Source organism: Marmota flaviventris, chromosome 18 (assembly GCF_047511675.1).
Source record: "Marmota flaviventris isolate mMarFla1 chromosome 18, mMarFla1.hap1, whole genome shotgun sequence".
NCBI lineage: Eukaryota > Metazoa > Chordata > Mammalia > Rodentia > Sciuridae > Marmota > Marmota flaviventris.
This window is the reverse complement of record NC_092515.1, coordinates 47,599,744-47,626,281: the sequence shown is the minus strand read 5'-3', so window position 1 is coordinate 47,626,281 and position 26,538 is coordinate 47,599,744. Positions and strand designations below refer to the sequence as shown.

The 26,538-nt window shown below is 39.0% G+C and overlaps 1 protein-coding gene across 3 annotated transcripts in view; it reads right to left on the bottom strand.

Moving 5' to 3' along the window:
* Tango6 (transport and golgi organization 6 homolog) overlaps positions 1–26,538 on the bottom strand; it is a 184,262-nt gene that overhangs the window by 21,626 nt on the left and 136,098 nt on the right. For all 3 annotated transcript variants that reach the window (XM_027933280.2, XM_071604246.1, XM_071604245.1), the window contains 2 exons: positions 23,256–23,407; positions 14,090–14,203 (listed from right to left, as the gene is read on the bottom strand). In XM_027933280.2, the coding sequence (XP_027789081.2) occupies positions 14,090–14,203; positions 23,256–23,407 (266 nt within the window). The remainder of the gene's footprint in view (positions 1–14,089; positions 14,204–23,255; positions 23,408–26,538) is intronic.

The window sequence follows — 26,538 nt, the reverse complement described above, 5'->3', positions numbered from 1 at the left end:
GCTCACTTAACATACCCTAAATCTGCACCACTTCAAAATATGGAAATAATAATAATAACAATAAGAGGAGAGTAAGAACATTGAGAAGTGATCAGAAGAAAAACGTTTGACTCACAAATTAAGACTGAATCTTTTTCTCAAAATATTAAGAGTTTGTTCTTAAACATGTGTGTGTGAAGCCTTATTCTGAAGACACAGAAAGTCTCAGGCTACTGACATGAATTCAGTAGGAAAATGAAAGCTGCCTCAGTTGCTGTGAAAGCTGATATTACAGCAGAAACCTCTGCCCCAATGGAGGAATTAAGGGAAATACGTAAGCTAAAATTTCAACAGCTTGTATATCTAGCAAAGAGAAGTCAAATTCTGAAATGAGAACAATCCTGGTTGATAGAATATTCATTCTATCACTCTGCCTCAGGACTCCTCCCCGCAACCGATTCCAGGACAGCAAGCATATCTATACTCAACTACAATACCCCTCCCCCCAAAAAAAACCTCCCAAAACGAAAACGTAAGGCATTTCCAAATAAGGGAGTCAAAATTTCCTCCTTAAGAGAACTTGTTCAGACAACTTCAGCTCTTGGGAAACCTGAACACTGGAAGAGTTTGGAAGTCCCAGACTTTCCAGTTCAAGATCTAAGGCTATTTATTGCAAAGGCAGTACAAAGAAATTCAAGAGAAGCGTTCCACGCCTCTTATAGAAATGATTTCATGCACTCTCTTCTTGTCTCATGATGTAAAAGTGAATAAGCCTATGGCTTCCTGCTGCCACAGGCCTGTGGACTGATCAAAATATAATCCTGAGACAATGTTGTGAATGCTATAAAGCCAGAGAAGTAAGAGCTAATTTTACCTAAGAAATCAGGAAACAATTTTTACAAAGGGTATAATACTGAGGTGGAACCCTGAAGGATGAAGACAAGTTTATCACACTGATGATAGGTGGATGGGGGAAGGCATTTGAAGCATAAGAGACATATGGACCAAGATATGGAGGCAGATTACTGTGGGACTGCCATGAGGGCTTTGGGACACATATGGAAGAGAAAGTCATAGAAAACAGATGAGTCCAGAGTATGAAGGGCCTTATATATCTTCTTTTTTTTTTTTTGGGGGGGGGGGGCGGGTGCAGGGGATTGAACCTAGGGCCTTGTGCATGTGAGGCAAGCACTCTACCAACTAAGCTATATCCCCAGCCTGGCCTTATATCTCTCTCTTTTTTTTTTTTTTAATATATTTTTTAGTTGTTAATGGACCTTTATTTTACTTATTTATATGTGGTGCCAAGAAATGAACCCAGAGCCTCCACATATGCCAGGCAAGTGCTCCACCACTGTACTACAACCCCAGCCCCATGGCCTTATATATCTTGTTAAGGTGTTTGGTCTTAATCTTATGGACCACAAAAAACACCAAAAAAAAAAAAAAAAATTACCTGGAGGTTGGACTTTAGCAGACTGGCCCTTTAGGAAGCTCTCTCCAGTTCAAGTTTCCTCATTATCCTGAGTAACTAAATACCTGTCAATCCAGGAGAATCACAGAGAAGAAAGCTCAGTGGTAGTCCTAGAAGCCCAACTTTGTCCCAACACACCTGTAACACTTCAGCTCTTCCTAAAGTACATCTTAGGTCAGTTCTGAGTAGTTTCCTCAGAGTAGCCAGGCTGGCAGTACCTCTTAATGACTGTGTGACTTGAGCCTCTGAATGTAAACTTTCTGGGCTTCAATTTTCTTATCCGTAAATAAAGTTAATAAACATATTTATCTCATAGGGTTTTTTTTTCTTTTTCTTTCTTTCTTTTTTTGGTACTGGGGATTAAATCCAGGGGTGCTTAACCGGAGCCACTCTTTTTAATTTTTTAATTTTGAGACAGGGTTTCATTAAGTTGTTTAGGGCTTTACTAAATTACTAAGGCTGGCTTTGAACTCATGATTCTCCTTCCTCAGCCTCTCGAGCCATGGGATTACAGCTGTGCACCATCAGGCCCAGTACTCTTGTAGGGTTTTTAGGAGGACTCAGGGAGATTCTGCAGGTGAACAGCTTAGTGGCACACAAGTCCACTTAATAAATGTTAGCAATGTTATTACAAGTACCAAATCTTGGAGGCCATGGCATTTATTTGGACCACATTAGCCATGAGCAAACCAACCATGATGATGAGCAATGAGCTGGAACAGTCTCTGGAGCATCAATCTGGGAGGTAATCCTGTGTCACCCCAAGGAGGGTATACTTAGTCAGGACTCATCCCTTCCAGTGAATGGAACAAAGATAAAAGGGTTTTGCAACCTAGAGGCCCATCAGATTATCAGCATAATTATTCTCTGAGGGAGAAACAAGTCTTAAGTCAGGCTGTAGAGTAGGAGAAAAAGTTCCAATGTGTTCTCCCCAGACTGGCAGCCCTAAAGGTGTTTGGTCTCTTTTTGGTTTCTTTCTGTGCCCTGCTTTTTCCAGTTATGTGTACAGTATGGGAAGTTGCTGGATGATGTAGTCTGTGGTTGGGCTCTGATTTTGGCAAGAGATGGTGGAACATGACGAAGGGCAAAAGAAAAACCAGGCTTTTTCCCATATCCGCTCTCTGAAGAGTTGCTGGCAGGTCCTAGAGGTCAGGGCACCTGGGTCCAAGGCTGGCCCAAACACTGGCCTACTCCTCCTCCTTCATTCTTTTGGACAGTCAATGCACTGAAAGCAGGTATCTGGCTTGTATTCCTTTTAGATATTATGGTTTTCAGGATCTGAAGAAGCCTTCTGTTAGCCATGATCTGTGCAGGGAAAATCCAGGGGACTTGGTTTCTGAATCCTTCAGATGACAGGGACATAGAAAATGTAAGGATAAGTTCTGAAGCTGCACTGCTTGGGTTTATCTACTGTTCTGCCACCTGACAGTTGTTGGACAACTTATTTATCTTCTTTGTCTTAGTTTCCTCATGTTTAAAATAGGGATATCACTCATACCTTTATAGGATTATTATGAGGATTGAATGAATTAATTTAAGTAAAGTACTCAGATCCAAGTGCTATCATATAATAAATGCTCAAAAGAAGTGTTTTGGATGATTTAAATACACACTAAATTTTTTTTTAGTTGCAGATGGACACAATATCTTTATTTATTTTATGTGGTGCTGAGAATTGAACCCAGTGCTTCAAGGAAGGTTCAAGGAAGGCATACTACCACTGAGTCACAGCCCCAGCTCCAACACTGAATTTATCAAGAATGCAACTATCATAAAAATTGAGAGATAATATGTTAGTTTGTTTAGAATTTTGCCAAAACAGTTTACCATTGTGGAAACTCAGGCAACTCAATGTCATTTACAGTACTTTTGAGTTGTCAATACAGGACATCTGAATTAACTTGTGGTTATTACATTCATGGTAATTTTCAATATGAGAGCAAATGAACAGTTCATTATGTGTTAAGAGTTGGCCTACATAGTTATACATTAAAATACAGTTGAGACATTATATTGGTTTTAAAAATATGCATGCAGGTTATGAAGCTATACATTTCATTTTAGCAGAATAAAGGGAGCACTACGAGCTGGGCTTGTGGCTCATTGGTAGAGCTCTTGCCTAACACTGTGAGGCACGGGGTTCAAGCCTCAGCACTACTATAAATAAATACATTAAATAAAGGTATTGTGTCCATCTACAACTAAAAAAAAAAGAAATTTAAAAAAATAAAGGGAGCCCTACAAAATATTTGCTATTATTATAAAAGCTCATTTGGTTCGATTTAAAGGAGACTGACAGAATACTTTTGGAAATCTTGTGCCTGATCTGTGTGCCAACTTACCTTACCGATGTTATCTAAGCTACCTGGATAATATGACAAACTTTGTTCCAGATGAGTGAGTGAATTAAATATAAGGAGGAATGGGGAAGACATGGGACTTCTAGAACTTGGTCAACATAAGTCACCAGCAACAACGGGACGAAAGTGCTCATTCTTCCTGGCCTTAGATTTGGAAAATCATGACCACAGTCTCTTCATGAGCTTTAGTTTCCTCATTCTTAAAATAAGATGGTAGGATTCTTTCCCAAAGTATGTTCCATGTAACATTATTACTTCACATGATTATGATGACAAAAGGGTTCCTTAGTAAATAAATTTAAGAAATTGTCAGTTTTCTTTGCTATTGGACTTCTCAGACTCTTAACAGGCTAAGATGCTCTGAATCTCCAGGAAGGGAACAGAGTTGTATGGAGCACTTACCAAACTTATTTGACCATGAAGACCTTATTTCAAAGGAACAACTCATGAAGTTATTACGCCAAAGGAAATTTTTGTGATAATCATAAATCTATAAAGTCTCTTCTACCTCTAACATCCTAAAATTCTGTGACTTTGAATGTCTCAATGAGACAATCTTCTTCTTGGTCATTTTAGATTAGAATAAGAAGGGTGAAAAGAAAGCCATCTTGCAGAAAATAAAAGATCCTAAGTCTGATGCAGAAGAGGAAGACAAACCATAGTCTAACATATGCAAATCTATATAAATGATTATGCAGAAGAGGCAGAAAGGGAGCAGTTTTAAATGTTAGGGCTTCCAAATTGTCACTTATGTTATCACTAGAAAAGGCTGAACATTTATAGTTTAGCAGTTATAGTAAGGTACTGAGTCCTTATCTTTTCAGTTTTATTTCTCAGATCCATCACCATCATACTGATTTGGCCAAGTCACTGTAAAGGAAGTCTTTGGGACTATTCCCTAGTCCTAAGCACTGACCAGGTCCTCAAGTAAGTTCATACAATGTTAGTTGGAACATTCAGTATCTTCCCTGGAATTTTAGCATTTGGGGCTAGGGAGGGAATCTGAGTGTTGGATGGAAGATGAATCTCTGGATCAGTCAGGGGTCATGCTGCTGTCATAATAAGAAATCTGGACCTGCTAAAGGGGAATGAAACCCAAGTATAGGAGAAGCAGAGATAATAGGAGGAGGAGTATGTTTGCTCTGCCTGAAACTCCACTACAATGATAGTAAGGGACTTTAAACACAGTATTGTTATCCAAACAAAAAGAACAAACAAGGTAAAAACCTGTAAGGGAAAAAAAAGCAAGGTGAGGGAAAGAGGGAACTCTTGTGCTACTGTGATAACATAAGTGACAATGTGTTTTCACTCATTGCTGGTGCAACTACTTGCCTTAAAAATATTTTTTTGGCTGGGTATAGTGGTATATGCCTGTAATCCTAGCAGCTCAGGAGGCTGAGGCAGGAGGATCACAAGTTCCAACTAACTTAGCAAGACCCTGTCTCAACATAAAAACTAAAAAGGGCTGGGGATGTGGCTCAGTGATAAAGTGCCCCTGGGTTCAATCTCTAGTACCAAGAAAAAAAAAATTGTGTTCTTTCTTTTTTAGCTAATGATGGACCTTTATTTTATTTATTTGTTTGTTTGTTTATTTATTTATGATTGCTGAGGATCAAAACTAGTGCCTCACACATGCTAGGCAAGTGCTCTGCCACTGAGCCACAACCCCAGCCCCAGTGCTATTTCTTTTTTGTGGTGCTGGGGATGGAGCCCAGAGCCTCATACTTCTAGACAAACGTTCTACCAGAGGTACAACCCCAGTCTTTGTGCTCTTCTTTTTTTCTTACTAATTTTTTTAAAATTTATTTTTTAAAAATTTCCTTTGTGCTCTTTATTAAAAACATCAGTAGCCTAATAAAGTTAGGAAATACCTAACTTTTTCAAACTGCTAACAGCAGCTAGAACATAAACTTTAGGGTTAGGTGGTCTGGGTTTACCAGCTCTGCCACTTAATAATAGTGAGACCTAGAGTGGTTGGCTTAACCTATGTGCAGTTAGTCTCTGGAAAAATGGGGATAACAACACCTATCCCCAGAGCTCCCGAGAGAATAACTGAGATGACTGATAAAACATCTAGCTCAGTATCTGCTTTCTGAAAGCAGATGGTATTTTTCTTTTTCCATAGGTAATAAAGGAAGAAAACAATAGTCAAATCAAGTCCAAATAAATGTTATGTCCTTTGATTCAATAACTACAGAGCATCTAAGGTATTTAGATGTTTTCCCAGTAAAGTACGTCAGTATTCATCATAAGGAAGAGGAGATGGCACTCATTAGAGCCTTGAACAGAGTCTGAAGACTGAATTCCAAGTAATAAAGTTTGTCTCCTAAAAGCAATGCTTGGTCTAGTATGTGTGAGGCGCCAAGTTCAATCTTCAGCACCACATAAAGACAAGTAAATAAAATAAAGGCATTGTGTCCATCTACAACTAAAAAAAAAAGTGTAAGGTACTAAAAGTTCCAGCCCAGATTTAAGCATTACAAATGTATATATACCACTAATGTGTATAACTTTTATGTTTTTTTAGAGATAATTTTAAAATTTTTATTATTTTTAGTTTTTGGCGGACACAACATCTTTATTTTATTTTTATGTGGTGCTAAGGATCGAACCCAGCATCCTGCACATGCCAGGCGATCGCGCTACCGCTTGAGCCACATCCCCAGCCCCTTTTATGTTTTTATGAATCAGTTAAAAATAATTTCACTTAAAAAATGTCAGCTATCAAATAAATTGTCTATTCATTCATATTCATATGATCTGATAGAACAATATAAAACTATCTTTGGTGGTTTTAAAAAAATCATTTAAGGGGTTGGAGATGTACCTCAGTGGTGGGATGCTTGCTAAGCATGCATTAGGCCCAGCATTTGATACCCAGCACTGCACAATCAATTAAAATTTAAAAAAAACACCCAGTGTAGTAGAAATGATGAAGGTGGTGGTAGTAATGATGACAATCATCAATGATTATTAATGGTACTCATCATTAATGTTGTCTTGTATAGCTGGGCATGGTGGCACATGCTTGGAGTCCCAGTGGTTCAGAAGCCTGAGGCAAGAGGATCGCAAGTTCAAAGCCAGCCTCAGCTACTTAGGAAGTCCCTAAGCAACTCAGCGAGACACTGTCTCTAAATAAAATATTTTTAAAAAGGACTTGAGATGTGGCTTAGTGGTTAAGTGCTCCTGGATTCAATCTCTATACCAAAAAAAAAAAAAAAAAAAAAAAAAAAAAATTTGTCTTGTACATTTACAACCCTTTGCAGTTTGCAGAGTTTCACATGTTATTCCATCTCACTCTTGCCACATCTATCAGGCAGATAAGACAGATGTGAAAATGACATTCAGAGAGGTTCCTGGATTTGCATCAAGACCAGAACTTGCACCAAGTCTAACAGTCTGAAATATTATTCTAGGCTCTATCATTATTTCTCTATTCAAGGAAAGAAGGTCAGAACCACTCCTCTTAGCTTCCTAAGGCTAGAAGATATGGTATGGAAGAGGGAGGAGGAGAAATAAAAGGAGGGAGCAGGTAGAGGAGGAAGAAGAGAAAAGTAGGAGGAGGAGATGGAGGAGGAAGAGGAGGAAAAAAAGGGGAAAAAGATAAGTCATTTTTATATGTGTTCTTTTCATTGCTTTCTACATGGAGCCTTCTATCTGCTTAAAAAAAAAATAATGTCTGTAGAAGTCATTCTGGGAATGACACTGCACTAGCCCATTCACTGTGCCCATAGCACAAAACTCACCAAATATTGTCCAAATAACTTTCAGGATAAGACAAAATCAATAAAAGGAAGGGAATTCCCCATTTGGTCTGTCTTACAGACACTCACAACTTGCCATTTGTGCTGTGTCAAAGATTAAGTGTCATATCCTAGTTCTCATTTGGTCTGAACAGACAGGCACAAGTGAACTAGGGACATAGGAACTAAATCTTCTGGATGGACCATGAACACTTTCTGTAATTAAAAAAGCAGAGTATCACAAGAAAACTCTTTGCTTTTTTTAAACCCAGGGTTTGCCTTCTCTCACAGAAATGGAACAACTGCGATTCAGATGTCTGAATAAGTAGGAAGTATTTGGGGGTAACAGACATTTTATAAATTCACAATACATTTTTAAATACTTCTATGCCCCTGTCTCCTGTGATGCTGTGAACACTATCCAACAAAACTAATTTCTTATTAAATACCTGGTCTTATTAATATCAACCCTGTAAACAGCCATGCCCTCCTAATGAAGCAAGGTTAGTAAAAGCACCACTTATAATGGTATGAGAAAGAGGCTTCTGCCATCATAGTTCAACAATGGACTCAAAGGAAGGAATTAAAAGTCATTACAGAGTGGAGACCTGGTTTGCCTCATAATCTGACCCAGCCATCAATTAATAACTAATCTCTAACTCTTGCTCCTGAAGATGCTTTAAGGTTTTGCTCCCCGTACCCTTTGGCACTGGGAATTAAGCCCAGGGACTTTACCATTGAACTACACCTCTACCCCTTTTTATTTTGAGACAGGGTCTTGCAGAGTTGCTGAAGGCTTTGTTAAATAGCTGAACTGGCCTCAAATTTGTGATCCTCCTCCCTTAGCCTCTGATAGGATTACAGGCATGCACCACTGAACCCAGCTCCAGATTATATTTTTTATGACTGATTTATTTCAATTTTGTATATAACTGATTTTCATTATTTGTGGTAGTTATGTTTTTATAAACACTAAGTTTGCTGTTAACACTGAATTAGTAGATGTTGAACCACTGCTCTTAGAGGAAACACAGGGTTAGTTTCCTATGAGGATCTAGTTACACCAAATCAGTCATTGTTGAATATTTGTTTTTATCTGCTTCTTTTTTGGTACCAGGGATTGAGTGCCCAGGGGTGCTTAACCACTGAGCCACATTACTAGCTCATTTTATTTTTAATTTTGAGACGAGGTTTTGCTAAGTTGCTAAGGTTGGCCTCAAACTCATTGCTCAGGCTCCTGAGCTGCTGGGATTACACGTATGTGTCACTGCATCCAGTTTATCTCTGTTTTTCAAATTAGATCATTTTTTGCTCTATTTTCAAATTCACTTATTCTTTTCTTGGTTTTCTCCTTTCTGCATTTAATTACATTTAGTGTTTTTATTTTTCCCTAAATTTCAGAAATCATAGTTTTTAGTTATAGAACTTCCACTTAGCTCTTTTTTTTTTAGTACCAGGGATTGAACCCAGGCATGCTTAACCAATGAGCCACATCCCCAGCCCTTAAATTTTTTTTTTCTTTTTTTTTAAATTTCAAGACAAGGTCTTGCTAAATTGTTGTAGCTGGACTTAAACTTGTGATTTTCCCACCTCAGCCTCCTGAGTCACTGGGATTATCTGTGATAGTTTTGTTTTTATAAGCACTAAATTCACAATTAATGATGTATGTGCCACCATGTCTGGCTTTGGCTCTTTTATTTTAATCATTTCTATTTCTTTCAAGATTTCCTTTTTATCAATTGCAGAATATTTTCCTTTACTTCACTGATGATAATTGTAATATCTGCTTTAACAATCTTGTCTGATAATTCCAGTATAAGAATTTTCTTGGGGTTGGTCTTAGTTGATTTGTTTTTTCTCTTGAGAATATTTTCCATTTTCCTGGTTTTTCATATACTGTGTAAATTTGACTGTATCCTAGATATTACAAATGTTAAATTATGGAAACTCTGGATTCTGCTCTCCAATGAGTGTTTATATTTTTGTTTTCTTTTTGTAGTGTGGGGGATAGAACCCATGGTCTAGTCTGTGCTAGGCAAGTGTTCTACTACTGAGTTACACCCCAACCCCTGTTTTTGTTTTTTAAGCAGAAAATTATATTGCTTGTTTTAGAGTTTAGCTGGAGATGTAGACAGAATTTGGGAATCCTCTTTCTGAATCTTTCCCTTCTAGGATTGCCCTTTTTCATCCTGTGGCTATAGTTTTCCCCAGATTTCATCTTCTGGTTACCCAGATCAGGCATTCTGTGATTTCTCTGTTAGGGCCCCTAATGTATTGCATGCCTTCACAACTAACCTTTGAACCTTGTCTCTAGGTTAAGCAAAGAGGATGGGAACACACTTTGTATACTATCTCTGCTCTAAGCACGATTCCCCTTAATATTCTACCTGCTAGGTGTAGAGGTGCATGCCTGTAATCCTAGCAACCTGGGAGGTTGAGGCAGGAGGACTGCAAGTTTGAGGCCTACCTGGGTTAATTTAGTGAGATTCTGCCTCAAAAACAAAAAAGCAAAGCAAAACAAAAAAAGGGCTGGAGGTGTAGCTTAGTGGTAAAGCACACCTGAATTCAACTCCTAGTACTGAAAAAAACAAAATCAAAAACAAAAAACCTCCCTGCTTCTAATTGCTTTCCAAGGGTTTCAGATAGATGCTCATTATATTATGTCCAGATTTTTTCTTCCTGGTAGCTGGGATTGAACACAGGTACTTTATCACTGAGCTATATCCCCAGCCCTTTTTACTTTTTATTTTGAGCCAGGGTCTTGCTAAATTGCTGAGGATCTCACTAAATTGCTGGGATTAGCCTCAATCTTGTGAGATTCTTGTATGAGACTCCTGAGTTGATGGGATTATAGGCATATGCCACCACATTCAGCTACTTTTTAAAAATCACTGAGGCTGGCCCCAAACTTGTGATTCTCCTGCCTCAGCCTCCTAAACATCATGTTCCATTGTGCTCAGCTTTATGGACTGACTTTATGGATGTATCTGAAGGTGGGCCAGTGTGATAGGTTAATGCCCCAATTATTAATAATATTAATAATAATAATATTAATAATATTAATGCCCCAATTATTATTTTTGGAAGAAATTTATAAAAATAGATGTTCTAAATATTTACAATGCATAGAATAAACAAACAAGTCACTTGCAAAGATCAAGTTTGTGAAAAGCAGGTGGTTAAGCACCCTTTCCTCATTCTGTTGCTTATGCTCCTTTCTCTGTGTTGAGAAAGCCTATTTTTAACATTTAGACCAACACAAAGTGCTGGCCTGGACATGTCTCCTTTCCTGGGTATTCCTAGTAAGCTTATATTTCAGCAAGGGTACGGTAAAAAATGGGCTTAAAAAAGAGTTCCTTCTTGTTTTTTTTTAATTTATTTTTTAGTTGTAGATGGACACAACACCTTTATTTTATTTATTTATATTTTTACGTGGTGCTGAGAATTGAACCCAGTGCCTCACACATGCCAGGCAAGTGCTCTACCACTGAGCCACAACCCTAGCCCGCCTTCTAGTTTTTAACAAAGCTTTAGACTTTATTAAAAAAAAAAAAAAAGAGAGAGAGAGAGATGGCTCATAAAGCTAAAACAAAGCTAAGCAGAGAAGAGGTTTTTCAGTAAGAAAGTGAGTGTAGTGTTTTCTTCCAATATGAATACTGTATTGATCGTGTAAAACTCTGGCTACTTTGAAATGGGAAAGAAGGGAAAAAAAGACCTCATGAGTCGGGTTGGTGATATCTTCCTTCTTGGTTCCAATCTATCTGCTATACTGCTCTTTCCAGTTGCCATAACCACAGAGGTCCCTTGCCGGCACAGCCACAAACAACAGAGAATTCACTGAAACCAGGTATTATCTTTTGGCACTCCATAGCTTAAGAGATAGTGATTAGAAGGAAATAAAAAACATAAAACTTCATCAACAAAGCAGCATTTTCTTTTCAGCTGTTCCTGGGGGCAAGACAGAGCTGTGAAGAGAAATCCCAGATTGAAAGCTTTGTGGTTATCTCCGCTTTTCATTAAAGTGCCCCTGATTATAATCACACCTACGATTACAAGATTTAACACACCTGGTCTCAAGGACGCACTAGGAAGAGGAATCATACATTCATCCCACCCCATTTCCTTTTCTTTATTCACTGAGTAAGCACAATTTATAAGTTTCAGTGAGTGTAAACTGCAGATGGTTTGGAGAATACAAGAGAGGTTTTCCATTCACATGGCATTTGGAAGGTGACAAAAATCCTCCATGGTCACAAATTATTTTAGTAGTGGTGAGACAAGCAGTGTTGCTTTCAATGGCTACACACAGATGTGAGAAATCTGGAGTTTCTATTTCTTCTCTCACTTTGCTAGCCAGATATTTTACTCTATGCACATGTATTTTTCCTCCGTCTCCCTCTCTCTCCCTCTCTTGTTCTCACTCAGTAAGGATGTATGCACTTATGGAATTTGTCGTGGTTACCAGGGATTGAACCCAACTAGGGTTATATCCCTAGTCCCACAGTTTTGTATATTTCTTTTAATAATGCTGTGATTTAAACACATTTTTATTTTGAGATAATTTTAGACTTAGAGAAGTTGCAAAGATAGTATAGAGACCCTGTATTTTCCTCACTTGATCTTCCCAGTTGTTAACAATTTACATAACAATGTTATATTAGCTAAGAGTTTCAGAGATCTTAATAATGGATGAAAAACACTATTCTTTCTTAACTCCATCTTCTACAGCAAATTCTCAACAAGAGCTGTATGTACCCTGTTCATTTAATTATAAGAATTATTGGGGCTGGGGATGTGGCTCAAGCGGTAGCGCGCTCGACTGGCATGCGCGGGGCGCTGGGTCCGATCCTCTGCACCACATAAAAATAAAAGACGTTGTGTCCACTGAAAACTAAAAAATAAATATTAAAAAAATTCTCTCTCTCTCTCTCTCTTTAAAAAAAAAAAAAAGAATTATCAAGGTGTGATCCATACATCCTTGTCCTGATCAAAGTCCTAGATGACAAACTGAAGCCTCCAACCCCCAGGTGAGAGCTCCCAGTTTCTGAGTAATTCTACCTCTACAGAAGTTCCTATGAGTCAGATCATTCTTCCCCTTTCCCTATTGTGTCATTATTAGTCACCTTTCCAATATCCATTTCCTTGCTAAAGAAAATTGAATTTTGTTCAGAGCAGAGATGTCCCAGCTAAATTCATTGTCAGGCTCCCTCGTGGTGAGGAGTAATTATATGAGACAGTTTTGGAAATCACCTGGGGAGGTTCTAGGAAACCTATTCTAGTTCCCCAAAAAAGGATATAAAAGTGCCCTTCTCCTATCTTCCTTCTTATTTATTTTTATGGGCTACAATGGCCACAGCTGCAGCAACTATTCTGTCCCCACGAAACAAAGGCCGTGAAGATTATAGAAATATTGGCTCTATTGACATTGAGCTGCTAATGAACAGCACCTACCTACGTATTTTTTTATGAAATAAGAAAAACAAATCCTTACTTGTTTAGGCCATTGTATTGGAGTTTTTATAATTTGTAGTTGAACATATTCACACCAGATAAACTCATTCAATACAAACCTTAACCTACACAAGGCAGAAGGGAGAGAAATGCAGCTGAGGATAAAGATCAGGGGAGTGGTTATTTGGAAATTCAATGGTCTGAGCTGAAACAACAGTAAGTAGACAGTTACAGAGAAAATGTGCCTGTGTAGGAAAGAAAGGAGGATAACTAATGAGTTCATGCTTTTACAAACAGGCATCAGGCATTTGATATGGTAAAATTCTATCATGAATAAAGGCTTTGTTTGTGACAAAACAATCACTCTTATAATGGCTTCCCCAACACTTGGTTAAATACTGTTGTGCAAGCCACAGAAATGCATTGTGGATGCCAGGAAGTGAATTATTAATGTAAACATTGTAACTGAAATCAACTAGGAATGAGTTTCCATTAAAATCAAGAAGAAAATTAATTTTGAGGTAACTCAGTTGTAGCACACATATGGATATATAAACTTCCTTCCTGTATTGGTCGTGCACTGGGGAGAAACCCAGCCAAACCCACTTGAAGAAGGAAGAAAGTTTAATTTATGCAGCAATGAAAATCTCATGGCCTGAACTTAAAGCTAGAAAGGAAACATCTTAAATTAAGCCCTTCAGTAGTTCAGCATGAACAATGAAATATGCCAGGAAGACAAGTCACTGAAGTTCAGGCTGCAGAGGCAGGGTTAATGTGTTCCAGCCAGCTCACCTTGGAACCTGCCCCCATGAGGAGAATGCCAGGATTCAGGGCCTCAGTCTGTAAACTCATGCTCTGTTTTTTCTGCAGGAGTTACTGGGTTTGCCCAACATGTTACATAGGAAACAGAAATTCTTTACTGAAGATGCAAACCATACCTGCTACAAAATTCTTATTGACTAATTCAACAGGGATTCAAGAGTCCATCTAGAGAAAAAGCTTGAGACTGCCTTTGTAAAAGGAAGACTGAAGACAGAAAATAAAGAGGTGGGGAAGTTACACACAACCACAAACTGACTTACCTCAGTAGCTTTCTGACTGAGTCCCCGAAGCAGTAGCACGATCACGTGGATGGCAGCTCTGCGCACTTGAACTTCATGGTCAGTTTTAGCCACAGCAATCAGGCAAGTTGTCACCTAGGAGGGTGAGGGAAGAAGTCAGTGAAAACCAGGATTGCACAATTACCTGTAGCTTTTCAACTGTGCTGTACTTACTACATATTCATCAAGAGCAATCTAGCTTAGAGAGGGATGGATTAGTTTCCTCAGCTTTAATAAAGAAGCTGAGATCTGGTGGTAGAGGTCTTGATGCAGTCTGGCTTTTCTGGAAAAGGACAAAACCTGGTTTGGAATTCGGGAGGGATGTCAGAGAGTGGGAAGGAATACACATATATATTATATATTTCAAAAAATATAAGGTCAAATGTGATATCTCCTTAAAAAGTGGGAAAAATTAGGTAGATGTAATCCCAGCTACTTGGAAGGCTGAGGCAGGAGGATCACAATTTCAAAGCTACTTAGCAAGACACTGACTCAAAACAAAAAATATAAAGGGCTGGGGGAGGTGGGCATGGTGGCACACACCTGTAATCCCAGAGGTTTGGGAAGGCTGAGACAGGAGGATGGTGAGTTCAAAGCCAGTCTCAGCAACTTAGTAAGACTCTCTTTAAATAAAAAAATTTAAAAAGGGCTGGGGATGTGGCTCAGTGGTTAGGTACTCCTGGTTTCAATTCCTGGTACCAGAAAGGAAAAAAAAAAAGTGGGGTGAGGTGGGATGAGGCTAGAGGACATAGCTCGTAGCTCAGTGTTAAAGTACCCCTGGGTTCAATCCAAAGTACTGCAAAAATAAAATTTTTAAAAAGTGGAAAGGGAGAGAGAAGGGAAATTGCATGGAAATGGAAGGAGACCCTCAGAGTTATACAAAAGTACATACAAGAGGAAGTGAGGGGAAAGGGAAAAATAATACAAGGGGGACAAATGAATGTCAGTAGAGGGGGCAGAGAGAGAAGAGGGGAGGGGAGGGGGGATAGTAGAGGATAGGAAAGGCAGCAGAACACAACAGACACTAGTATGGCAATATGTAAATCAATGGATGTGTAACTGATGTGATTCTGCAATCTGTATATGGGGTAAAAATGGGAGCTCATAACCCACTTGAATCAAAGTGTGAAATATGATATATCAAGAACTATGTAATGTTTTGAACAGCCAACAATAAAAAATTAAAAAAAAAAAAGTGGAAAAATTGTTATGTGTCCCCTTTGGGGACATAAAATCAAAGGAAGGAACCATAGTCCAAAGCATAGCTGCTTCTAGGGAATGAGGAACCTGGAGATTTAGCTAAGGAGGCTTCATAGTTCAAGGTCTGACATAAAAAAGAATGTACCATTGATAAAAGTTTCAACCCAGGGATACAGAAATAGAGAAGTATTCAAACTGATCTCCTTTGGTATGAATGTGTAGACACCCAGTCCTATATATCTAGTATATACCCCAGTAAGTCAGCAGGGGCCAGTTTCAGAGACTCCCTGCCTGGCCTTCATTTTGGAATAGGTCTTTCTGGGCTCAGTTGCTTTCAAAGACAGTTGTATAACAGAAAAGGAAGTACTTACAAAACATGGTGCCACATACATAGCTAATAATTACGTGTGTCATAAAATGGACAGTTTCTATACTTTGTACCAACCACTTTATCACTGCTTAGCTCCTTGTAAACATAAAAATATTCTAAAATTTCAACAAAGAGACACCACTAACAACAATAATAACAATAAACACAACAACAAACTTTTCCAAGGTACTCATATAAGATTTAAAAAGAAAAAGCACAACTTTTGTAATTATGACTGATGTAGCAACAATCTAAAGGTATGTCTAAATTATTCACAGCTGGTCCCTCAGATACTTTGGTTACTGGATTTACTGTGTGCATGTATTTCTTGGCTATCAGTAGAGGTATTTTTAACCATGACAAGAAAATAGCCAGATTGTGTGTTTGGAAATGCATATAAATAAATATTATGTTTAAAGAATAGTGAATACAGGCACAAATGAGGGAATAGGCTTGTACAGAAATTTTCACTATGCAGGTTGTATTTTTCACAGCTTTCAAACAGTTGGGCATAGTTCAAAGTATCTAATTAATCAGTGGTGGCAAAGAGATTAGAAGAAATAGCTTGTTCTTAAATACAATTGCATCTGTGATGCACTGGCATTTAATCAAATTGTGCATCTATTAGACAAACCTGCAGTTTCCAAGGAAAGAGAAACTCCAGAAAACTCAATTTGTTGGGGGCTATTTTCCAATAAGACCCAGTAAACTGCTTCTGCCTTTGACCTGGGACCCCAAACCTAAGGCTTAGCAGCAGCATCTATGCCTCTGGCATTAACGGTAGAAGCAATTAGGTCCTCAGAGGAATTCCTTGGGTCACCTCCAAACAGGCAACAATATAATAGCTACCTCCACTTTCAGGCTTAGTATTTACAAGGTAAGAGCTGAAGTCAGAGAAACAAGTTAGAGCTAGGTCAGAGACCTTCTTGATACACTAAAGTTTAACTTATTCTGTCTGATAACTAATGTAAGAAAGCCAGCCTAAGATCACATCACAGAGGCTCCCAAGTGTTTGCCTGTTTACCTTAGGTCCATGATTCCACATTTGGCAGACCAAGGCTTCCTAATCTAGAACCCTGCTGTGTCTGTCTTTGCCTCCTCTGTTTGGCCTCTCTATGTTGAGTGGGACATGCCTCTGCCTAGGCTCTCAGTATAAAGCTAGCTCTGACTGTGACACATTAATTCCACAATTGGGATATCCAGGCAAAAGTGTCCTGGTTGGCAAAGGGCTTTCCCTTGAAGGCCAATTCTTGATCCCTGTAGCATCTTGAAGGTACAGGGGAGAGAGGAGCTGGTAATTATAGGCCTTGCTGAAGTCAGCTAGAATGGCCTCCTGCTTGCTACAGGCTGCCAGTGACTAATGTGCCAGACTGTAAAAAGCCCAACTACAATAAAATATCTTGGACAATCCGGAAGAGGCCAGAGAATGGAAGAGATTCATGAACCTTCCTCAAACCTCTGCCACCAGGACCAAGTCCTATGAAATATGCAACTTTTGCTCAGGTAAAGTGTCTTTTGGACATCAGGATTTTAATATGGTCTTGCAGATATCTCTAGAGTAAGAATAGCCTCCTTCTTTTCCAATACTCATGCCAGCTCATATCTGCTTTCCTGCATGTGAGGTCTGTAAGAGAGACCTCCTTTTCTAACACTAGAAGCAGGAAGAATGCCAGACTGCTCTCTTCCATCTATCCAGTAGGAATGAGTCACTTCACAGCTAGTCTCTCACCTCCAGCTCCAAGGGCATACTCAACACTGCCTTCCACTCCTAAAAGCCTTGGTGAATGATAGGCAGATGATGTAAGGTCTTTACTAATTTATAAACTGGTGTAATATTTCCATTCTCTGTTTCTAAGTCCTCCCAGATGGCAGAATCTGATTCTATGTGATCTTCATGACACTTTCCCTAAGGGTCAATGTACCTAATCTAATAAGTGATATTATGGAAGGCTTTCTCTTCACTGGGTAAATCATATAAATCATATCCACTTCTGAAATCCACACAGACAGAAAGATGATGGCTGCTTTGGAAACATTAAAGGTCAGCTTAAGCAATTTAACACTTCACAGGAGCCAACAGAAATAAGGAAAAGCATCACTCCTAAAACAGCTGGCACACACCAAGCATAATCAGAACTATAAAAATAAAGATAATACAAATGGCAAGATTACCCATAGTGGCACCTGCTTGTAGTCCCAGCTACTTGGGAGGCTAAGGCAGGAGGATTATAAGTTTTATGCTAACCCCAGCAACTTAGTGAGACCCTGTCTTAAAATAAAATAAAAAGGGCTGGGGGGAAACTCAGTGGTAGAGTGCTTGCCTAATACTGAAGGCTGAGGGGAAACACTGCCACCACCACCACCACCACCACCACCACCACCAATACCAAATTACCCAAAACGGACTTTGGAAAATTCCAGGACAAGAACTAAGAAACCTTAATAGCAAAGGCAGTGTAATCAATAATTATTATGAGCTTTGCTTACTCAATCACTGCCAGGAAAGAAACTATAGTGTCTACTTGGGCTTTCTTGGAGTTTCCCATAACACCTGCCATTCCTCAGCTCAGGTATTGACAATCCTCAAACTGTGTGGGCCCTGTCATTTAGGAAACTACACCGAAGGTGGCAAAACTGGTAATAAATTTAGATCACATAGTGGGATCACAGTGGTAGCTTTGTATCAGACCACAAAGCTCAGGTATGTGGAATTTTAGGCACAGTATTAAAACCAGACTTCTCCATAAACTTGTCACCTGTGGCACATCTTATTTGTTGGATCGAGGACAGGTCTCTTACTACACTTCACTTAAATCATATTTACATGTTATAGAACGTGATAAAGATGAAAGCCCATTATGATTTGGTTTTAAGCAACACAGCACTTGGCAAGAATGAGAAGTTAGGGGAAAAAATAATGCTCCCTAAACAGGTTAAATCTTGACATCAACAAAGAAGAAAAACTTGAATTCCCAGTGTGAAGACTGTGGAAGGGGTGAGCCTGTACTTTTTGTTCCCTCCCTACCAACCAACACTATAGGGGCACAGACAGTGCCCACAGCTGAACCATTCAACATTAAGACAGCTCTCTTCTGATGCTCATGTGCTACACAGCTAGAGGAGGGGCCAACACCTTCAGATCAGATCATGTCAGAAAAGACTGAGGTAGGTAGTTTGTCAAACTTTATATCAAAAAAGATCATGCTTCTCATCCTCATCTTCCTATCTAACACCTGATCAATGTAACCTTCCTAATACCCTGGCATGCTAACTTAGGGTCCCAGCTCTGTGTTTCCTCAGCCGCTGGTGCTTGTTCTATTGCATAATTCTGGACCACTGTCCATTTCATATTCTACTGAGATTTCTTTAGGGGAAGAGACTAGGTCCATTATCTGTGCCCTCTAGTATTGCTGGAACATGATCACAAAGGAGTCTCACAAAGGAGCATTTCTTCAAGTTGCAGTCAAAGATGAGTTTCTTCAAAGTTAATGTGCCTTCTCCACCAGTGCACATTTGAGTTAGCTATTTCTGAGACTACAAAGCTTAAAGAGTTTTCATGAGACATTCAAAGAACTGTCATAGAAGAAGTCCCAGTAATCAAAAATAAGTTAGACCATTTCACTCCTTTGCTCTGGCTTCTCATCCTACTCACAAGAAAAGTCTGTACAAGGCACCATTTGGACGGGCCATACCTTTTTAAAAAAAATTTTTTTTTAGTTTAGTTGGACATGATACCTTTATTTTATTTATTCATTTATTTTTTATGTGGTGCTGAGAATCAAACCCAGAGCCTTGCATGTGCTAGGAGAGCACTCTACCGCTGGGCCCCAGCCCCACTGGCTACTACCTTTTTAATGCCAGCTCCTATGATTCTTTCTCTTGCCCTCTTCCCTCCAGGTATGCTGGCCTCGAAGTTCCCTGCCTCAAGGCTTCTGTGCTTTTTATCTGGAATGCTCTCTGCCCAGATATCTGATCACCCCCTTGCTTCCTTAGGTCTTTGCTCAAATGTCACTCATTGGTGAAACTTTTCTTGTCCCTCTGAGTCATGTACAACAAGCTCCCTTTGTGCCCCTAATCTTATTAGATGTACCATCCCTGACATGGTATAGAACTGCTTACTTGTTTATTCCATATCTTTCCTCTCCAAAATGTTAAGGCCATGAGCACAGGGACTTTATTGTGTTCACAGCTGGGTCCTTAGCACTGCACACATGGCTTGGCTGTATGCCCAACTGGCACAGACCACATGCTCAATAAATATTTGTTGAATGAATAAACGAATGAAGAACTACTAAAGAGCCATGTCAAAAATCCCACTTTTTCTATGTGAATGGGCTAGAGCTTTCTGACTATAGGAGGAGTAATGGCTGAAATGCTAAAACTGGCACGCCTCCAAGCATGTTCAAACTTGCAGTCCATCCAAGGTAGCTGGTTTGGCACTGATGACAAGGCAAGCGTAGGATGCTACATAAGAAGGAACATTTAAAAAGAAGAGGCAGAAATTATATGGGATGGAAACACCTGGTTTTTCAAATCAGAGGGAATATACTGCCTTCTGAAGTTTCACTGCCAAAAGCAAGCTCTATTAAGGCAGAGCTACATGACCCTTCCTATCTGAAGCTTTTCTCATATGGCAGTGCTCTTCACTTTCAAAACACAAAAGCAATCTCACAAAGGAACTGAAAACACTTATTGAGAAACAATACAGAGGAGTAGGTATGAGTTCTAGAACTAACTGCTCACATTCAAACTCCAACCATGCCACCTGCGGCAACTTACTCAGTTTCTCTGTGACTCAGTTTCCTCTGTGAGGATTGGATCAGTTGACATATAAGGCACTCAGAAGAGTATTATGTCCTATTTTTTGCTTTTTATCTTTTTTAGGTATTGAGGATTAAATCTAGGGCCTCATACATGCTAGAAAAGTGTCTACTCCTGAGCTACATCTCCTGTTATTATGAGTATTCTTTAAACTTGTAGGAACTAGTCTTCCCAACCAGCTTTACCTTCCTCTTCATTTGATGCCAATCAGCTAACAAACCAAGCACTGCGATGTACTAGGGGGTACGAAAAGGTGAATAAAGAATAGTTCTGCCTTTGTTGTGCTTACAGTTTATTAATGACTGTGAAGACTCCTGGCAATGATACAGCAGAAACAGTCCAGGTATCTAGTAGTCAGGCAGAGATTCTGGACTGGGATGTGCCCAGCAGATACCTCCACAGCTCCAGTCCTCACCTGGAGGTGAACACTGAGACAAACAGGTCTGAGGATTGTGAATGGTGCTCTTTGAGTCAGCATTCATGGCAAGCAAATGGCCCTCTACCTATTTGCACTTCACTTCGGAAGATTATATAAGCAGTGCTTTATTCTTGCTGTGAGCCAGGAAGCCATGTAATAACAAAGCTCTTCATGACATGGCCCCTGCCTGCCTTTCTTGCCTTAGCTCTTGCTGACAACTAGCCCCACCCCAACTCCTCCACTCAACTTTCAGGATCTTCCCGTGGTCTCTTAAACACCCACCCCACCCTCACCCCCATGCCTTTGCACATGCTGCTCCCTCTGCTGAAATGCTCACCCTCACCTTCTTACCTAACTTGTTCTCCAGATTCAGCTCTTTCTCCAGGGAATCTCTGTCAATACTCAAATATGTCCCACCACTCACTCCATCAGCTGTCACTGTAATCACTGATCATTGTGTCTTCCACCAGGTTACCCATCCCCAGAAGAATGGGGTTGTAGTCCCAGCCCCCAACAATAGGCCTAACATATTTCAGATGTTGAGGGACACTGGTTACTCTCTTTTTCTCATTTCCTTGCTGCTCATCAAAATATGTTTACTCAACTGTCACCTTCCCAGAAAGGCTAGATACCTACTTAAAACTACCACCTCCCCAGCACCTAACACTACAATCCTGATCATCTTCTCCTGCTCTACTTCTTATCTAACATATTATATTGATTGATTATGTATATTCCTTTATGTCCGTCTCTTCTCACTGGAATGGAAGCTCTACAAAGATAGGAACCACTGTCTATTTTGAAGAGCGAGATATCTTAGGTAATTAGAATACTGCTTGGCATGAAGTAGGCTCTCAGTAAAAATTGTTAAATAAATTATTACGTCAAGCATATATATCATCTCTAGATCCTTATAACAGTACTACACCATCAGTAATTCAATCCCATTTTTCAGATCAAGAAACCATGGTCAGAGTCTTAGAATCATTCACTCGAGTGAACACAGGTAAGTAGATTGTTGAGTTGGGCCTTCATTTATTACAATTCCCAAGAGAATCTGGCAATTTATTTTTCTTTCAATAATTCTGTAGGTTTCCAGAAAGATGACACTTTTTTTTTCTTTTTTTGGCAGGCTGGGTACTGGGGATTGAACCTAGCAGTGCTTTACTGCTGAGCCATCCCAAGCCCTTTTAAAATATATTATTTAGAGATAGGGTCTTGCTGAGTTGCTGAGGCTGTGTTTAGTCAACTGTCACCTTCCCAGAAAGGCTAGATAATTTGAATTTGCCATCCTCCTGCCTCAGCTTCCCAAGATTACAGGCATGGGCCAATACGCCTGGTTTAAGATGATACTTTTTGAATGTTAAAAATCTGCTCTAGATCAAATCAATCTTCTTATCAATCAAACCAAAAAATTTCTTCAAATTTCTGACAGCAAATCACATGCCACCAATATGCTATACTTCCCTTAAGACAGAGAAAGGGAAGACTCTAAGGATACAAAAAGAAAAAAAAAGTAATAAAAATAAAAATAAAATAAAGAAATAAGATCATGATGTTTGAATATTGTTCAGGATTGTTAGTTTTAGAAAATGTATGAATCAGGTCTGAACTGATTCATTTGGCACTTGTGACCAAAAAGGGCCAGAGCATTAGCCTGAGGTTTTTTTTTTTTACAAAGAGTTTTTTTTTTTTACAAATAGAGATAAGACTCACACAGCCCAGAGACCTAGGGTAAAGGTCTAAAGCCTTTCTCAAGGTTTCTTCAATTCTGTTAGTTACCTCAGAATAAATCATCTAATAAATTTCTAGTGAATCATCTTTCATTGCTTAAGGTAAGTTGACTTCCTGTTATTTGTAACTAAGAGATTCTTACTAAAGGGTTGGAATATCCTTTGAAATGGTTAGGACCAAACTGTTTTGGATATCAGATATTTCTTTTGGATTTTGGAATGCTTGCATATACATAATGAGTTATCTTGGAAATTGGACCTGTGTCTAAACACAAAACTCATTTATGTTTCATGAATTTTATCCACATAGCCAAAAGGTAATTCTATATAATATTCTAAATAAATTTTTGCATAGAACAAAACTTTATGGTGTGGGGAATTTTCCAATTGTGGCATCATGTTGATGCTCCAAAAGTTCCAGATTTGTTTGGAGTGTCTGGGTTTGGAATTAGAGGTGGTCAACCAATACAGCTTTTAATATACATAATGAGATGAATAGAGACTAGGGAAGTTAATAGACTTACTCGTTCTATCTTACAGGGAGGCAGATCTGGAAAAAGAACACAAGTCTACTGACTCCCAATCTAAAAGAAGTATTAGAAGCACCTCATGGATCACAGGACCCAGCAGGAAGTCCAGATGTTGGCACAGTTCTCCCAGGTTGGCTAAGCTGCTGGCCCTGTGCATACCATCTGGATCTTTCACTCCTCTCAGGAAGGTGTGGATCAAAGGTTCTCTGTACTTTGAAACCATGTCCCCTGTAGAGAAAAGGAAGAAATCAAAATCTTTTGAAATAAATTTTCAACTCCTTATTCCAAGAACAGTGATATTAACATACCAAAAGATGCTTATACTTTTCAAAGGATTTGGGCAACCATTAAAAATCATGCTCTGGAAAAATAACTCATGTTATGGTTTTGTGAACAAGCAAGCAGGATCCTAATTTTACCTTTAAAAAAATCTACATGTAGAGATAAAAAAATGTGAAGAAGATATTCCCCATGAGGTTTTTTTTTTCAGAGAGTCAGGATTCGGGGAACATTTTAAAATTCACATATATATAAAAGAAAATGTATGTATCATAAATACACAGCTTAATAAACCTTCACAAACCCTACACAACTACCATTTACTCATTGTCACACAAATAGCAAATGTGGCCTCCAGTTTAGACCCCAGTCATCAGCCCAGTATATTTCCTATACTATCACTGTTCAGATAAGCAAAATGAGGTGAAAGACAGGCACTTCCAGGAGAAGTAAAATTAATTCACTCACTTGACAAATATTTATTGAGAGGCCTAGTGAGTGCTAGGTTCTGTTTCAGATACTTCACATATGCCAGGATGCAGGAGGCAATGTTTCCTGTCCTTGTGGAGCCTACATTCCAGTTTAAATTATATAGTATATTACAGAGTCATAAATGCTATGGGGAGAAAAATAAAGCAGGTAAGGGAAATAGGGAATAATGGAGATGCAGACAGTCTTCAATTTTAAGGGGAGGCTTCACTAAATGGATATTTAGGCAGTCCAGGAGGTGAGGTGTCAGCTCTGTGGATATGAGGGAGGGGCATACAGGAACAGGGGCAAATAGGAGCAAGCCTGGCACACCTGAGGGACAGAGGAGGCACAAGATGAGGCTAGAGGAGTGGTGTAGGATTGGGGTATGGTGTGGATCTTGAAGGGCCTTGTAGGCCACTATAAAGACTTTGACTTTTTCTCTAAGTAAAACGAGAGGTCTTTGGAGGATTTTAAACAGAGAAGTGCGAGATCACTCTGGCTGCAGTGTTGACAACATGCCGTGGGGCCTGTGTGTGTCTAGGATGAAGCAAGGGGCCAAGTTAGGAAGATAGATAGTGCAATAAGCTGCTGGAGAGGGGATGGTGTCTGGAACAGCAGAGATGGTCATGCACAGGGACTGGTTCCATTCTCAGCAATGCAAATAAAAAGTGTGGGGTGGGGCAGTCAAGACAGAAGTATATGCACTGTCATGGAAAGGTCTCCTCACGACATTAAGTGAAAGAAATCAATAGAACCAGCATATTCTATTTATGTATGAGGAATACACACAACTTCTGTTACTATTAACAAACCAAACTTACAGATTTAAATATCTATATTAAATATACAAATGCATAGGGAAAAAAAACAGAAAGAATATACACTAAGAGGGCCTAAAGAATTTATCCAAGAGTAAAAAAGAGCTGGGATCAAATTTACGCTAATACCTAACTCCTATCATATATCCCATATTTTCAACTATAAGGAAAATCATATTCTACTTTGTTCATAGTACTTTCCATTTCTGATGCTAGGAAGGGGCTTGCTTATTCTGTGGTGTGAGATGTGGATCCAGAGTTAAGAGGTGTGTGTTTTTGTTTTGGACTGTTGCCAACAAGCAGTGTGACCTCAGCCAATTCACTTTACCTCTCTGGACCAAGTGAAGATTAGTCATTTAGAAAGAAGATCTCTCTGGTCCCTTCAATTTTTAAGTGTGATCCAAGGGTGAGGAATCATTTAGTCATCAGGGGAATAAGATCTAGGAGACCCAGGAAAGAAGAAAGGCACATATTCATGAGCCCTGGGGCAAGGGTTTGATGTGGTTAAAAGAAGGTTCCTTGTTGGGAAGGAAGGCACAGAAAAATGAAAAAACTTTGGAAATCCATAAAGAAGGGAAATTACAGGTTGAAAGGGATAAGGACACATGAGAAACAAGTTAATGTTTAATAATATAGGGACTTAAAAATAAATGGCAAAAAAGGGACATACTAAATTTATTTTATTTTATTTTCCAGTACTGGGAATTGAACTCAGAGCAGCTTTACCACTGAGCTGCATTCCTAGTCCTTTTCTTTCTTCCTTTCTTTCCTTTCCTTTTCTTCCTCCCTTCCTTCATTCCTTTCTTTCTTGAGACAGAGTCTCACTTGCCTATGGCCTTGCCAAGTTGCTAAGGCTAGCTTCAAACTTGTGATTCTCCTTCCTCAGTTACTCAAGTTGCTGAAATTACAGTATGTGCCAACACATGAGCCTAAATTAATTTATTATTATTATTTTTGGGGGGTGGTGCTATGGACAGAACCCAGGGCCTTGTGCATGCTAGGCAAGTTCTCTTCAACTGAGCTACATCACCAGCCTAATTTATTAATTTATCAAATATTTATTAAGTTGTACAATGTGCCAGATAGTGTCCTATGCTCCAGGAAACCAGTTATAAGCAAGACAGACACATGTCTCTTAAAGCTAATTAAAAAGACAAAACCAAAAAGCAAGCAAACAAACAAAAAACCCAAAAATTGATGAAGCAAAAAAAAAAAAAAAGAGGGAAATGTGCCAAAATGGTGACACAGAGATACCTTTATTAGTAATGTTTGATCTGGTTTCTATTCTATTAATAACAGAGACAGCATTATCTTATTCACCCAGCTCCCAAAATGTAGTGTTCCTTTTTTGACTTCTTCTTCTGGTACCCTTCAGTCAGTCAGTTCGGTTACAATTATACACTCTTCATTTTTTTCCACAAAAGATTTGAGGCAACTCACAATAAGTAATATTGAAACCATGCATCATTAAAATAAATATTTTAAAAGCTATACGATGGGTGAGAGGAGTACAGACATTGTAAGCAAAGGATGGTTATTGCAAATGAACATAAAACTTATTTAGTAATTCCTAGTAGCTAAGACCAAAAGGCAACAGAAAACACAGGTCTCATTATCCAATAAAAGAAGGAACATCAATTCACTAGAAGAGAAAGAATTTAGGAAGAATACCAAGAGGTATCTCATTCATTCATCCAGCAAATCTTAGTTGGAGGAATGAATATTTTACCCATATTCTTGGTACTTGAGATAAGATAGCATGAATAAACAAATGGAGCTCCTATCTTCATG